Here is a 15,136-nt window from a genome sequence, read left to right as displayed (position 1 = left end):
TATTATATTTATGCCCTAAATTGTGAATTTTACCGATAATAAAAGTTTATAATTTGGGGATTTAGTATTATTTTCAACTTGAATTATTTATAATTTAAAATAAACATTTGGAAACTTTATTAGTTTCCTCTTTTAACAAATTTGAAAAGATAAAAGAATGTGAAAAAATCTATTATTAAAACATTTACTATAAATATTTATCTTTATAAATGTGGCATACAGAGATTTGAATATAATATCCATGCTTACAAAGAGAAAAATATCTTTCTGGATAAGTAAAGACTCCATCCAGCATGATATTGGAAAATTTAAATTTTTCATGTGATAATATGAAAAGACTATCCCAACTTTCAAAGGTTTCAAGTATATGGAGAATTTGGTCATGTTCATAATATGTTGTGTTTCTGGATTTTAGTATCAGCTACCAAGTGGAAAATCCTGGAGGAGTTAACACAGTTTAAAACATTTATCATGACTTTCCAAAAATATATACTTTATGTACAATTATATGTCCTACTAAAGGACCCATTCTTTCAGTCTTTCACATTATATTGAAAATAATTGAGATTTTTTCTTGCTAGTGGAACATTCTGAGAGACAATCAAAAACTGGCTTTTGTTTTAACAACTCTTTTGTATCAATTAAAGCATTTTCTAAGTGTTTAAGATTTTGAGACTCTCTTTATATACTTGAGTTGAATTCATCAGAAAATTTCAGATCCAGGTTATTTTTATTTTGGATCCAGATAACTTTTTCCACACAACTCTGATGAAGGAGACCTGTTAACTCTTTTATGGAATTTAACAGAGTAATTGATTCCCTTCCATTTTTCTCCAACAGAAAAACCAGAGACGTTCTATTAGCAATGTCTCTGCTTCTGCCGTAACTCAGTTGCCATGATTCATAGGATCACAAGACAGCTGAGATTGTGGGAATACACTGATTTGAAAGACATTATAAGTATTTTTATAAGCATACAATTCTGTGAGAAAATCTCCATATTTTTATTTGCTGAAAGATATATTTTAAAACATGGAAGCACAGATATATTTTCTGAAAGGTTTGCTTCTTCCAGGGTTACAGCCCATCATTTTCCCATGTAATTGCTTCAGTGCAACAAATTGTCATTTTTGTTTTGGATTGAATTACTCTTCTTGCTTCTCAAATGCTAATGTGTTACTATCATTATCATTGTTAGAAAGCAAATTAAATTTATATGTTAGACATCTCCTTTCAAGTTTTCGAACTATGCTTGTGGGCTACTGTAATTAAAGGAGAAAAACATAATTTTACTTAAATGTCTCTAAGATCCTGAGGAATGGAAGATAATGAAGATCCTGAGTAGCAAAAACACCTTCGGAAAAGGACTAGATTCCTAAGGGTGTGGTAGATGGGACTTCGAGGCACATTCTTATTGCTATATGGGAAAGCATGCCCAGAATCTGCCCTCATTATGTCTGGCGCTTGCCAGTTCTTTTCAAACCTCAGTTTCATGAGCACCATAAAAATTCACTTAAAATCCAAAAGAACACCCTGAAGTTAAAATCTACTTCTTCTTTGCCTTGCCTTTCATGGCCTGGAATGTCACCTTTTACCTCCAGTAAATAAAGCCAACATCAACACTCTTCCATGTCTTTTATTTTTTATGCACTCAATATTCTTCACATGACAATCTGGACACTTAAAGGGAAATTACAGTAGTGATCTATGTCCCTGCAAAGAGAATTGTCTTTATAATATATAGTTACAATGTATCCATCATTTTCTTTTGTTCCTTGGACTGTTCACATTGGATTGAGTAAATCTAAAATGGAATTAAAAGAGACATGATTAATAGTGGACTACAAAGAAGTAATGATATCATAATACTTTCTTAAAATGACCTGGCATGCTGAGTAGCATTCCCCCACAGAGACAATTGCACCGTTTGACTGTCTTGCAGGGTATTGTCCCTTTAACCTCACTATTTCCGAGAAGCCACCAAAAAGTTCTAATATGTCACAATTCAAATGTCAACATGTTGTTGGAAAGGAAACTAATAAGTTAAACCTGTGAGAGATGCCAAAAAAAGAAGTGATTCAAACTGTTGAGAGAAGTCTATTGTTTTCTAAAGGGAAATACAACTGTAGAATGAAACAGGGTGCTTATAAGTATTTCTCTGTAGGTTTAGGGGGAAAAAAGTAAACTCATGCATTATGATTCTTATTATTTTTTAATCTGGTAACTTTTTCAGCAGAACTATTCCTCTCAGTGTCAAAGAAGGGAGAATGTGAAGATTAGGCTTTAGATGCAAACTGAAAACTTACTAATTTTTTTTTAATGGAAACAGCACAGAACAAGTAATAATTTTCCTGATAGTCTTGATTCTATATTTGGACATATAAAGAAACTCAGTTTAAACTATAATCTTTATTGCAACACTTTGTGTTTGGCCTTATTTTCTATAAACAAACTTCAGATGGTTAAACTCCTATTGAATAAAAAAAATTAATTCATTTTGACAAGAAAGAAACTAAGCAGAAAATAGTCCTCATAGAGGTGTTTTTCAAATTTAGCACAATTTGGTGCTCTGGTCTTTTTATAGAAAAATAAACAATTGGGCTTTAGAGCCACCTACTGGAATAAAGAGGCACGTACTTACGTTTTATGTGCTCAGCTTTTCAAAAGATAAACAAATAGATAAATACAATCAAAGTATGAGCATTTCTATTGATTTCATAAGACATTAATTTATTCAGCTTTTCTCCATTTGAAATCTCAACTGGTCCTGCAGGAAACCTTAGTTAACAGTAGTGTCTTCTAAAAAAAAAATTCTTCCTGTTTCTTCATAGGATGTACCATTTGTGTTATATGATTTTCTTTCTTGTTTTTGTTTACTGGTTTTGGTGGTGGTTTTGTGTGTGTGTGTGTGTGTGTGCGCACACACATGTGTGTGTTCTGTAGATAGTTAGAATCTGAAACTGGGACTCTTTTTTTTTTTGTTTTTGTCTTACCAAAGTTGGAATTTGTTTATGGACAACTTAGTAAGAAGATTAGGAGGAAAAAACTCTCACTGCTGATGTTGGTGAGAGAGAAGATACAAGGCAAATGAATAATCTCCTTCTCAAGAGTATTGTGGGATTTTTCAGATACCTTAGCAGAATGTACAAATAGTAGACTGTATAACTTCATTCTTTTTTATCTGGATATAGAATTGCTGCTTAATAAAAATTGTAGAATAAAATGGAAAAACTAAGACAGTTTTTATGATAAAATGAATAAACATCTTAAAGATTTTCATGCTTAAATTGCTTTCGTAAATGGAAAAACCCTGGCGCCTGGATATACCCATTGGTCAATGGCTTGCCTAAGTCACCAACCTGCTTGAGCAAAGATAGGCAGCTCTTGGAAATTTCAGGTTTGGGTTCTTTCCACACTTGCCCCGCTGCTTTTCAGACAGTCATTAACAGACTCATTAAATCTTTCCTTTCCTCTGCACTTTGCTAGAAAGCAGGGGGAATAAGCAACACCCTCACCAGCCCTGATAAATGAATCAATAAAGGCTAATGCCTGCTTTCCAAGAGTGGCAATCAGGAACTGGGGCATGAGGGCAGGACCTAGGTATGGGAGTCCCCTTCTGATCAGTGAGAGGGGCAGTCAGTGTTGAAAAGCAAGATGCTCCCCTTGGATTCTGTTCTCTAGAGACCTTGCTGATTCACCTTCAGAACACCTTGTTGAGAAGGGGCTGGTTTTGCTAACTTACTCAAGAGGGTAGCTGAAGGTTGGCCAGAATACTGCAGGATAATGCAAGACAGGACTCAGATTTGTTTGTGTGCCTTGCTAGGTACTTTGAGGAACTCAGAGACAGAAAAACTCTTAGTTAAACATTACATAGGGTATATATGACACAGCAAGCCTTACATTAAGAAAATTTGAAGTAGGATTTGGAAAAGATATGTGAACTGGCTTGAAAGTTACAGCTTTCCAGTTGCAACCAGAGGGTTCATTTTCAGTATATAAAATAGAAAGTCACAATCCTTTTGGTAAATAAATAAATAAATAAATAAATAAATAAATAGAATATGTTTATTAAGATATGAGAAAGTGTACAGATAACATAATGTATATCTTGCTCTTTAATAACATGCATATCTCTGTCTTTCCTCCCCTTGTTCTATTTTGGTCTTGAAGATATTTTATAGAGTAGTCGCAGACATTGCGCCGGGAGAGGAGCTCCTGCTGTTCATGAAGAGCGAAGACTATCCCCATGACACTATGGCGCCCGATATCCATGGTCAGTACTGCTCACAGCACGGTCCCCAGAACCCTCATTTAGAGACTGTATCATACTTGGCATTTCTTTATTAGCTTCCCTGACCATTCAATGTCAGTTCTAACAAATTCATTCCCTCGGAGTGACTCTTAGATTGATGGCTTGCTGATATTAAATTCAACTAAGCAGAGGACTTCCCTGAAGTGCAGGTCAAGGGAATTTTAAATATTTGAATTTTAAATATTTGAAAGACATCCCATTACACCTTTTGTCAGTGCCTTAGGCACTGTGAGAATCCTTCCACTGTTTAGGAGTCATTCCAGGGAGCCTGGCTGAGAGCTTATCTAAATCTAGCAGATGCTTCTCCCATCCATTGGCCTATTATTGGGAAAAAAATGTTCTTATGGGAGTAAAATTCGTATCATCATGATCCTATGGGTAGTATCTGTGGGAAGGACACTGAGAACAAAGTAGAGATGAGGACATTCTAAAGTCAGCAGAAGTTATACTTGCCAGGGCCCTATTCTAAATCGAAAGAAGCTGTGGTGGGGGGAGGGTTGATCAAACAGAATAATAATTAGTACTCATGAATGTTTAGGTCAGATTAAGAGTTTTCTCTTTGTGTTCATCTTTAGCACTGAGATGAAAATTTAATATTTTTCATTCTCTTTCCTATTAATTTTCCCTAAGATAATGTGATTGGTTCAACAGAATGTAGTGATGTCTTTAGAATATTTTGCCAGAAGCACCACTGGGAAGAGTTACCTATTGCAACCTACCAGAGAGGTCAGGATCATGCTATCCTCCATCCCTCCAGCATCCCAAAGGGGAGGGCCTCAGCTTTTGCCTCTGTACCTCTGTGAAGACAATCTTTTTACCTCCAAAGGTTCCCCGCCCACCTCTGGCCAAACTATATTCTGCCTTTTAGGTTATACCGATTGTATTTGGGGGTGCCTTCTGGAATTCATTTCCCTCTTGGAAACTCTGACACAAGAATGGCTTTAGAAACCTAGAGTTCTCAGTCAGTCTGGAAAAGTTTGAGCCTGATGGGGAGAGGCGTTTGGCCCAATGGGAAATGTGTTTTGGCAGTATGTGTAGGGGATGCGCAGATGATTAAAACATGCAACCTGAAGTTTTTCTGGTGAAAGGTATCACTCATCTGTAAATGTTAGATCTAAAATGTTTTCAAATAGTTATTTTTGACATATCAGTGATTAGTTTACTGCTACAGAAAGGCCAAAGTAGAGTGACTGTTCCTCTCTTAAGGTCACCATTCATAAATTGCCTTCCTTTAAAATGTTCTGGAAACATAGGTTGCTTGTTTCCAGTGTATTATATCCCTATCCATTCATATGTCATTCATTTACATGTAAGGTTTCTAATGTCTAAATGGTAATTTGTATTTTATATGTCTGGTATTTAATTTAGGAAAGACAAAAACAAAAATACATGTATTGCATACCTACTAGGTGCTAGATATTATATGCTTTGTCTCATTTAATCTTGTACATAGAGGTAAAACCCGTGAGGAAGGAATTATATTCATGACATAGATGAAATGAACAAATGAAATGAGAAGCCCAGGCGAAGGAAGGCTCAATAAATTGAGTAGTAACACCACATGGCTAGGAAGTGGCAGAGTCAACATTCAAAATAAAGTATTATCTGCCTCCACCATTGTTATTGGTTTGGTTTAAAGTAAGCCAGTATTTTGGATGGATTATAGCAGCGACATCCCACTGGGCTTCTCTGCAGAGAAATTTCGGCTGGGAGAAATTCTTCCCCAAACCAAGTCTGAATATGTCCCCATTTCCCAACTTCCAAGGGCTTTCTCTTCTCTTCTCTTCTTGACATGGACCTGAAAAGCCCCTGCTGACCTGCCGCTCTCCCTAACTTCCTTTCCCTCCCCTCTCTGACGGGCACCCTCTAAACCTGCCATACTTCACCATGGCCCTACCTGTCCATGAATGTGCCATGTTTTTTCCTAGCTTATTCATTGGTCTGTTCTAGTCCCACTGCCTGAAATGTCCCCTCTCATCCCACTTCAGCTGGCTGGTACTTAACTCACTATAAATCCTTTTCTGAACCACTTTCCCCCAGATTAGACAGATTGGGCATTTTTCTCAGTGTTCCCTTAGGCCTTATGCATGCCTCTGTCATAAACTATATCACAGTTCTTTGTCCACCTGTGTATCCCCTTGAGTTTCTTATTCATTAATTCCCTGGCAAAGTGTTTGACATTTGGTACCTGACTTAAATAGTTCCTCAAAAACACTTAGTCAATGAACAACTGAAGAGCCACATCTTCCTTGGCTGTAGGTCTACAAAACAGGTATTACGTGTCACATTGTTTGCCTTGGGTGTTTTTCAGCATCATGAACTGTTTTCAAAATGCCTGTGATTGTACTTGTGTGATCTGTGCAGACGGTGGCCTCCTGAGCGACCTCACAGATATAGAAATAGAGTAGAAACAATTCCATCCCTATCTGACACTTTGTAACCTCACTATCTCTAGTCTCAACTATTACCGTTTATTCACCTTATTCATTTAGAATGTAAATTCATGGTATGCTCGCTGTTTAATAAAGCTGTCACTTAGCCCTGGCCCTGAAGTAACATAAATTATCCTAGAAGGGCACTAAGGACATCCTGTGTCCCATGTTGATCAGTGATGGGTGCCAAAGTACTGCCAAAGTCACTGATAGTAACAGGCACAAAACATGGCTCAGGTAGGGCCTGGTGACCCCTGTGCCCTTCAGGTAACATGACATTGGCCCAGGGAGGAGTGTATGGGGCAAGGATGTGTTCAAATTCTGACTCCTTGGCTATATACTTCCTGACTGATTACTTAACTTCTCTGAGCCTCAGTACACTCATCTGAATATTGGGATAATAATCAGAATGATGATTTCTCATACTCAGGTTTTAAACAATATCCACAATCCATGTCCCAGCTTGAGAAAATAGGTGATGCTCAATAATTAGTAATTATTACTCTCAGTATCCTCTGAACCTAGAAAGGTTTAATCATAAAGTTTTATCTGATCAGGCATTATACTATAGCCACAGTAATTATTTGTTATTATTTCAGGTTCTCTCTTGAGTTCTTCATATGTATAATCTCTAATCCATGTTAAAAAAGGGGGTCATGGTGAAAATGAAGTCACATAATTTCAATTATGGCTTGTATAATTCAATCAGAGAGCTGGTTGGGGAAGCAAATTCTAACCACCCAATCCTCGAAACATCTGAATTGTTTCCACAGAAGAACGGCAATATCGCTGTGAGGACTGTGACCAGCTCTTTGAATCCAAAGCGGAACTAGCAGATCACCAAAAGTTCCCATGCAGTACACCTCACTCAGCATTCTCCATGGTGGAAGAGGACTTTCAACAAAAACTCGAAAGTGAGAATGATCTCCGAGAGATACACACCATCCAGGAGTGTAAGGAATGTGACCAAGTTTTTCCTGATTTGCAAAGGTTAGAGATGGCATGCTGCACCTTAAATCTTGTATATTTACTCTTCAGTAAAATGTTATCCTGAATTTTGAGAGTTTATGCAGTTGGGAAATGTGGAACTACAGTGAACCAGACAGATATGCTAATGTCAGAAACCATTCCCCCCACCACACCCCCGGTGGAAATTCTTATCTGTAAAATGAAGTTAGAATTAGTTATTTTGTTTTCAAATAGGAGCTAATGTTATATTGTTGTTGTTGTTGTTATTATTATTATTATTATTTATTTTTTTTGCAGTGCTAGGGATAGAACTCTGGGCCTCTCACATGCTAGACAAGTACTCCACCAATAAGCTATATTCCCTAACCCCTAAATTACTATTTAAGTAATGTTATTGAGAACTGAAGTTAACTTTACAGGAATAATGATGTAGAGAAAAAAAATCAAGAGTGCTGAGAAAAAAAAAAATAATGCTAATTAGTCCTTTGCCAGGAAGCAATAAAGCTACCTGCAGAAACATTTAATGATGTTTTTAAAAAGAAGACTGGATCTAGTACTCACTTAAAAAACAGGTTCTTTTGATAGTACAGTGCAACTCATGGTTTTGATTTGAACTATTATCTAAACTACACATATATAAAAGAATGAAAGAAGAATGTTTAGTTTTCTAGTACATTTCCTAAAAAGAAAAAAAGGAATATAATGATCTAAATGAAGTAATTAATTCTTATTTTTAACAAAATTAAATTCATTATTTCAGTGATTCATTAATTTTTTATAACCCTTTGAACATTTAAAATTTCTATTGAAGAAAACAACACCTCTGGAACCTACTCTTTGAAAACTATGTTGATAATTATGCTACAAAGTGCTCCTTTAAAAATCAGAAAAGTAAATAACCAGTTAATGGGTCTTTTATTTGTTTGTTTCTTCCCTAATGGATTTTTCCTTGGTCCACAAACAATTTTAATAATTACATTCATTACTTTGCTTTTAAATTTGGAAATCATCATTGGAAAGTATAATTAGAATTTAAAGTGAGCGTAACACAGTATTTCAGTGGGAATGGCCCTGTATCAACTGGCCTTGCTGGAGAAGGTGAATAGCTCAGAGTTGGTCTTTGACACAACACCTGTTTCAGTGTACCATTTAATTTCCCTTCCTTCTCAGTGGCTCCTTTTCCCCCTTCTCTTTTTTCACCTCCATTTATTGCTCTGGGTCCTCTTCTTCTAGTTAGGTCTCTTTTAGGAAAGGATTTCATGTAGTCACAATTTAAGTTATAAATGACCATTAAGACATTAAGTATAACCTCTTCCTGGAGGAGACTGAGTCAAATTCACACATCTCTGTCTTTGCAAATTCAGGAGTAATTTAGCTATTGGAGAGAGCTTTCCTGATATGCTTTAAATTTATCTCTACTGCTTTATGTCAATCTGCATAGAGAATAAATCTGTTACATATGTTTGGTAAAAAGTGGATTTCTGTTAAAAAGACATCACAGAATGTCCCCCAGATAGACTCACATCCAAATAAAAAATACAAAATGAAACTAGTAAATACCATGAGCAGGGGAAGTATTGATACTGAAAAGTAGCATCTTTGGTATCAGTATTTTTTTTCTTTTAGTTTTATCATAGAAAATAATGAAAAGTATTATAAAGTAAAAATTGACAGACTAAACAGTAACTCTACTTGGAAAACAGTAACTCTTATCATGGAAAGTGTATACAACACTTCTTGGGTGGAGAAAGCTTCTTAATCTGCTAACTGTACAACTAAGCTTGAGCCAACTCTACCTAATGCCAAATCCAACTGCCAGTTTCAGTTGATTCAGTCAAACATTCAGGGGAAAAAATAAGTGAACCCAGAAAACTTACCTTTCCTGATAAAGTGTTTAACTATAGAGCTAATTGTCAGTCTTTCAGGTGGCATGTTTTGGTTATGAATTATGTTCTGTAGCCACGTGCAGAACTTCCATTCTCTGAACATTTTCCACTTTATTGAATGTTATATTGTTGCTTTACATTTTCAACAAGTGGAAATTCCTTTCTTGACATGACACATTCTTCTGTTTTGTATATTCATCTAAAATCCTGAGGAAAGAATGCAAAAAAAGAGCAAGAAAGAAGCAAAGATTAATATACAAAAGTAAAGAACCAGAAAGCTGAGCAAAGCTCTATAAGTTGATATTAAATTGGATGACAAGTGGAGATGTCTCCGTAATGCCTGACTGAATTGCTTCTATGTTTATGAAAACAATGTGCATTTGCTTTTGTGAGAAGAACTTTTTTTAAATCACTAATTAGCCAATAGTTGATAATTCTGTGGAACAATATGGATTTTATTCTAGGTTAAGAGAAGCAAAGAAAGAATATTTTCTCTTGCTTTGCTATCTCACTTCTGCTCTTGAGTGCCATATTCTCATTCTTTCTTTCTTTCTTTTTCTTTTTGGTACCGGGGATTGAAATTAGGGGTGCTTTACCACTGAGCTACATTCCCAATCCTTGAAGAAATAAGGCTCAACATATAGGTACATATTTTGCCACTAGATTTCCAGTCTTATGATTTATCATACAGCATATTGAAATATATATATATATATATATATATATATATATATATATATATATATATAAATAAAATGGCTTGTCTTCTTGGATTACTGAAAATAGACAATGAGAATTTCGATCTGTACAATGAGTTTGGAGGGTGTCCCTGACTTAGTTCAGTGTTAACTGCAGTTATGGATATCTCTCTTAACTCCTTTATTAACATTTCCACTTCTGTACCAAACAGAGGATTACATATTATAGATAAAGATAGGGCTTCTTATGACTCCCCACACCTGTTCTTTCCTGGTACTTTGTGTTCACAGAGATATCTCCACTTGTGCTCAAATAGAATAGCATTCCCAACTTGACTGACTCATGCAGCACACAAAGAAGTTCATGTGCCAGTATGAATAGAATTTTAGGGAGGAAGCTGAGGCAGAGAATTAGTGTGAGAAAGGTACTTCTAATTGCCAAGATATGAGAGCATGCACTTCATTTTCTTACACTCCCACCCACACACAACCACAAAGGAACATATTCTTGGTGCGCAAAGGTCTTAATTGATATTCAAATTAGAGTATACATTTCGTAGAGAAATAAAATGATCAGAGCATAATGCATTCCACTATTATATTTAGTTGTAATTCACCAATTAAAAATTAAAAAAGAAAAGAAGACGTAAGAAAATTTAAAAACCATGGAAGACAATAATTTGTGTATATTTGATAGTTGTGTTCTTTTTTAGTAACTTTTTATTATGGAATGTTACAAATCTACACAAATTCAATTCTCAGCATCACATACAAATAAATAAATAAAATAAAAAAATTTATCAACAACTAATAAAAATATATATTTTTTAAAAAACCAGTATGTTCAGCTTCAATAATTACCACACAAGGACAATCTTGTTGCATCTATACCTGTTTTGGATTGTTTGAAACAAATCCCAGACATTGTATCATTTTATTCCTAAGTAGTTCAGTATGTATCTTTAGAAAGTAAGAACTCTTTTAAAGCATTAGTCAATACTACATTATAAAAACTGATTTAACATTATCAAATATTCAATTGGAGTTCAAATTCTCCAAGTTATCATGTAACTTCAAAAATTAAGATCAAAATAAGGTCTATATAGAGCAATTGGCTGACAAACTTCTGATAGCTATTTGTTCCTGTTATCAAATTCTCTCTCTCTCTTTCTCTCTCTCTCTCTCTCTCTCTCTCTCTCTCTCTCTCTCGTTGTAATTTATTTATCAAATACTACTGAGGGGTCCCCCCCCCCGTAACATATCCTCCAGTCTAGATTCCCTGTAGAAATTGTATTTCACATCTTCTTCCATTCCCTTTCTTTCCTGTGAACTTCTAGTTACGTCCCAAGTCTTAACTGGGATTTAGGTTCAATGTTTTAGCAAGAATACTTCATCCACGATGTCTTCAATTTCCATTACACGTAAACGGATTGCCTAGATTCATTAACTTTTTAGTGGCAGCAGAATGGATCTATTCTAATTCTATCAGTCTTTTGTCATTTGTTATAAGGATTAATTTATGTAGAGAAATTGTCCCTCATTCTCTATTTGGTCAACCTAAAGTACAGTTCATATAGGGAAAGCAAGATATGCATGAGTTTTCCCCTTATTTACCAGTTTCAGAATAATGATTGGCTGCATAGCATCCTCCAATGGTTTGTATGTTTTGAAGATTATTATTATTGAAAGGTATATTATTATTAATGCTTTAATTGTCTCACCTTTGCTCAGTGGACAACTTTCTAACTTGGTACCTAATTCTTTGAGCATCATCTATAATTTTCTTTTCTTTTCTTCTTCTTTATTTTTTATTATTGTTATATTTTTGCTTTTGATAAACAACATGTTAAAAATGCATCTTGTGTATTTTATTAGATTTGAAATTGGTCATTTCTCCAAGGAGCTCTTGTTACTGTACTTTGGAGTGGTACACTATCATGTTATATGTGTATGTATTTAATCAACAAAAGATGCAGACATCTCACTATCAGAATTATCTGTTATCTGTACTTGTTTTTTTATTATTCTTGAAGATTTCACATGAAATAATAGAAAGGGGAGAGAAAGATTTGAAGAGAACAATCTAAACTTTAAAACAGACAAACTCTTCTTGTGAGAAACTTCTATTTTTTTCTTTTGTCTATATCTATATACATATATATCTGTACACACACACACACACACACACACACACACACACACATACACACACATATCTCTGTCCATTTGTCCATTCATCTGTATCTATCCCAGGGCCATGTTGGAAAGTTGCTTGTTGAATAGTTAGCTTGTTGTCTTTTTCACATTGTGACATCAATAGAAATAAACATACTCTTTCCATGTAGAGATTACACATATTGGAATACTTGACTATATGCTCTTAAGCACTTTCTTAACATTTTTTTGTTGGAGAGTTTGCGTTGAATGGAGCAGATATGTAGCAATATGTATTGCTGTTGGAATTGTGTAGTGAATCCAGAACTGAACAAATAGCTCATTGTTTATCAGGCTCCTAAATTGGCAGACCATCCCTCCTGGTTGTATTACAGGGCCACTTCTCTTTGGTGGGAGACACAGTCCAGGAAGCATGAAATGTACTTTTGTCTACCACAAGCCTGTTTCTTCTTTTTCCTTTCTCTCACCTCCACTTCTTTTCCTTCTCAAAATTTCATTGTAGGATTAGTAATAACATTCTGTTTATGAAACTGTTCTTTGTCATCAAGTTTATTAAATCAATTGTTCTCTTAACAGCTTGGAGAAACACATGTTGTCACATACTGAAGAGAGGGAATACAAGTGTGATCAGTGTCCCAAGGCATTTAACTGGAAGTCCAATTTAATTCGCCACCAGATGTCACATGACAGTGGAAAGCACTATGAATGTGAAAACTGTGCCAAGGTACAGTGAATTTGTAGGCTACTTGGCCTCTCTCTGTCATCCTTCTCTCTCTTAATCCATCACTTGCTACGATATATGAAAACAAGCCTTGAGAGGGGAAACTATAAATATCTTGAGAAAAGTAGGCTGAGTGTTGTATCCTAAAAGGCATTACTAGAGTGTATAAAAACACTTAGTGAGTATCCTTTTATTTTTGTAAGGGAGGAAGTGAGGCTTAATGGTGAGTTCCAGAACTAGGTGTCAGACATCCTTGGTAAATTCCTGGTTCCGCTACTGACTTGCCAGTGTGGGATTGTTTTATAGCCTTATGGGGAATGAAAATTTTATCCAATGCACATTACCGATTTTTCTTAATAGCAATTTGTGCGGAAGTCACATAAAGTTTCTGAATGCCCATTGAGAAAGAATGGGAGACTCCTACATTTGCAGATTTTTTTTCCACCCAAGTCCTCACTGTAAATCATGACTTGGTTCTAATTAAAAGGAATGGAGCCTCTGCCTTAGTGGCCAGTGCTGAACAACATACGGGCACAATGAAAGTATTCCACTTAGACCTTAACTCTGGATTGTAGGAACAGTAACTTGTAACTTTTGATTCCCACATATTTTAATTAACTAAAAGATTTCTCCAATAACTTCTTATAGAATTTGAAGACCTCTTCTCATGATAGTGGAAATTGTAATATTCCAAATTTCTTTAAAGATGTTTTTTCACTTGTGGTATGTGTTGGCTGACTTTCAAAATTTATTTTTTAGTACAATGCCCAAAGGAATTGTTTAAGTTTGCTGGTAACTTAGTGAAACACAGTGTTAGAATTTAATTAACTAGGGAAATTGTCTAAATAGATTTGGGTACTTTAGTCAAAATTCCCCAAAACTTATACATAATGTGTTTAGTTAGAGAGTGGAAGTAGCATATCAGTTTTAATAATGGTCTGACCAGCATTTTGTTGTTTAATTCCAGTTGCTGTAAATAGGGTCAAAAAGGTCCTGCATGTGACCTAACGATGCCATTCATTATTTTGTTCTGTAACTGACACTAGTAGGGATCCTAAGCTAAGGACTTAGAGCTGAATAATTTTCAGTTCTTATCCTAAAGGAAGTTACACTTTGGGAAAATATGACTTGCTTTTAGTCTTTGGGGTAAATTAATAAAACAAACTAAAGCAAATTCTTTCTTGAGTCATCCCTGGTCTTCTTTATTGTGTCCTTGAATTAAATTTCTTGATTAATCAGTACTCATTTCCTAGCAGGTTTTCACGGACCCTAGCAACCTTCAGCGGCACATTCGCTCTCAGCACGTTGGTGCCCGGGCCCACGCTTGCCCGGAGTGTGGCAAAACGTTTGCCACTTCATCAGGCCTCAAACAGCACAAGCACATCCACAGCAGTGTGAAGCCCTTTATCTGTAAGTCTTTAACACTCCAGCCCTCCTTCCTGCATCTGTCTCTCCTCCAAAAGGCACTGTGATCTGCAGAATGGCCACACATGGCCATTAGGGGAATCACCGTAATAGCTCTTTATGGTCCAATCCAGTAGGGCTATTTTCTATTACAAGAAAATCTTTTATAACCAGATCCATGGTATTTTGTCTATGATCCCTGGGGTGTTTTCTTTTAGATGAAATCAATAACAGGTAGAGAAAAGAGAAGTCGTTAAATAATGAAAGGGAAGCCTCCCCGGGTTGTAGGATTTAATGGAGACAACCAGATTTGCCTCACACTGTAAATGTTCATGGCTTTGTAAAACAGCAAATAGCAGATATCACTGAACAAGATGAAGTGATTAAAAACCTGTTCTGGATCAGAAAGAGCTGGAAGAACCCCACCTGGCAAGTAGGCTTACGACTCTGTCTGTATGTGTCTGTGTGGATGCTTGGGAGAGAGAGGAATAAAATGTCCTTTAATCTGCCTATTGTTGCTGCTCTCAGGCCAGGGACCA

The 15,136-nt window shown here is 35.7% G+C and overlaps 1 protein-coding gene across 23 annotated transcripts in view; it reads left to right on the top strand.

Moving 5' to 3' along the window:
• MECOM (MDS1 and EVI1 complex locus) overlaps window positions 1-15,136 on the top strand; it is a 562,082-nt gene that overhangs the window by 512,015 nt on the left and 34,931 nt on the right. For 16 of the 23 annotated variants that reach the window (XM_081301375.1, XM_081301357.1, XM_081301361.1 and 13 more), the window contains 4 exons: window positions 4,171-4,273; window positions 7,518-7,734; window positions 13,049-13,196; window positions 14,447-14,603. In XM_081301375.1, coding sequence (XP_081157501.1) covers window positions 4,171-4,273; window positions 7,518-7,734; window positions 13,049-13,196; window positions 14,447-14,603 — 625 coding nt within the window. The remainder of the gene's footprint in view (window positions 1-4,170; window positions 4,274-7,517; window positions 7,735-13,048; window positions 13,197-14,446; window positions 14,604-15,136) is intronic. The other 7 variants (XM_081301371.1, XM_081301377.1, XM_081301368.1 and 4 more) reach the window with 1 other exon arrangement.

The sequence above is a fragment of the Spermophilus citellus genome (assembly GCF_964194105.1).
Source record: "Spermophilus citellus genome assembly, chromosome: 7".
In the NCBI taxonomy this organism is placed as follows: Eukaryota; Metazoa; Chordata; class Mammalia; order Rodentia; family Sciuridae; genus Spermophilus; species Spermophilus citellus.
Note: the sequence above shows the minus strand (reverse complement) of the source record. Positions and strands in the feature narration are given on the sequence as shown.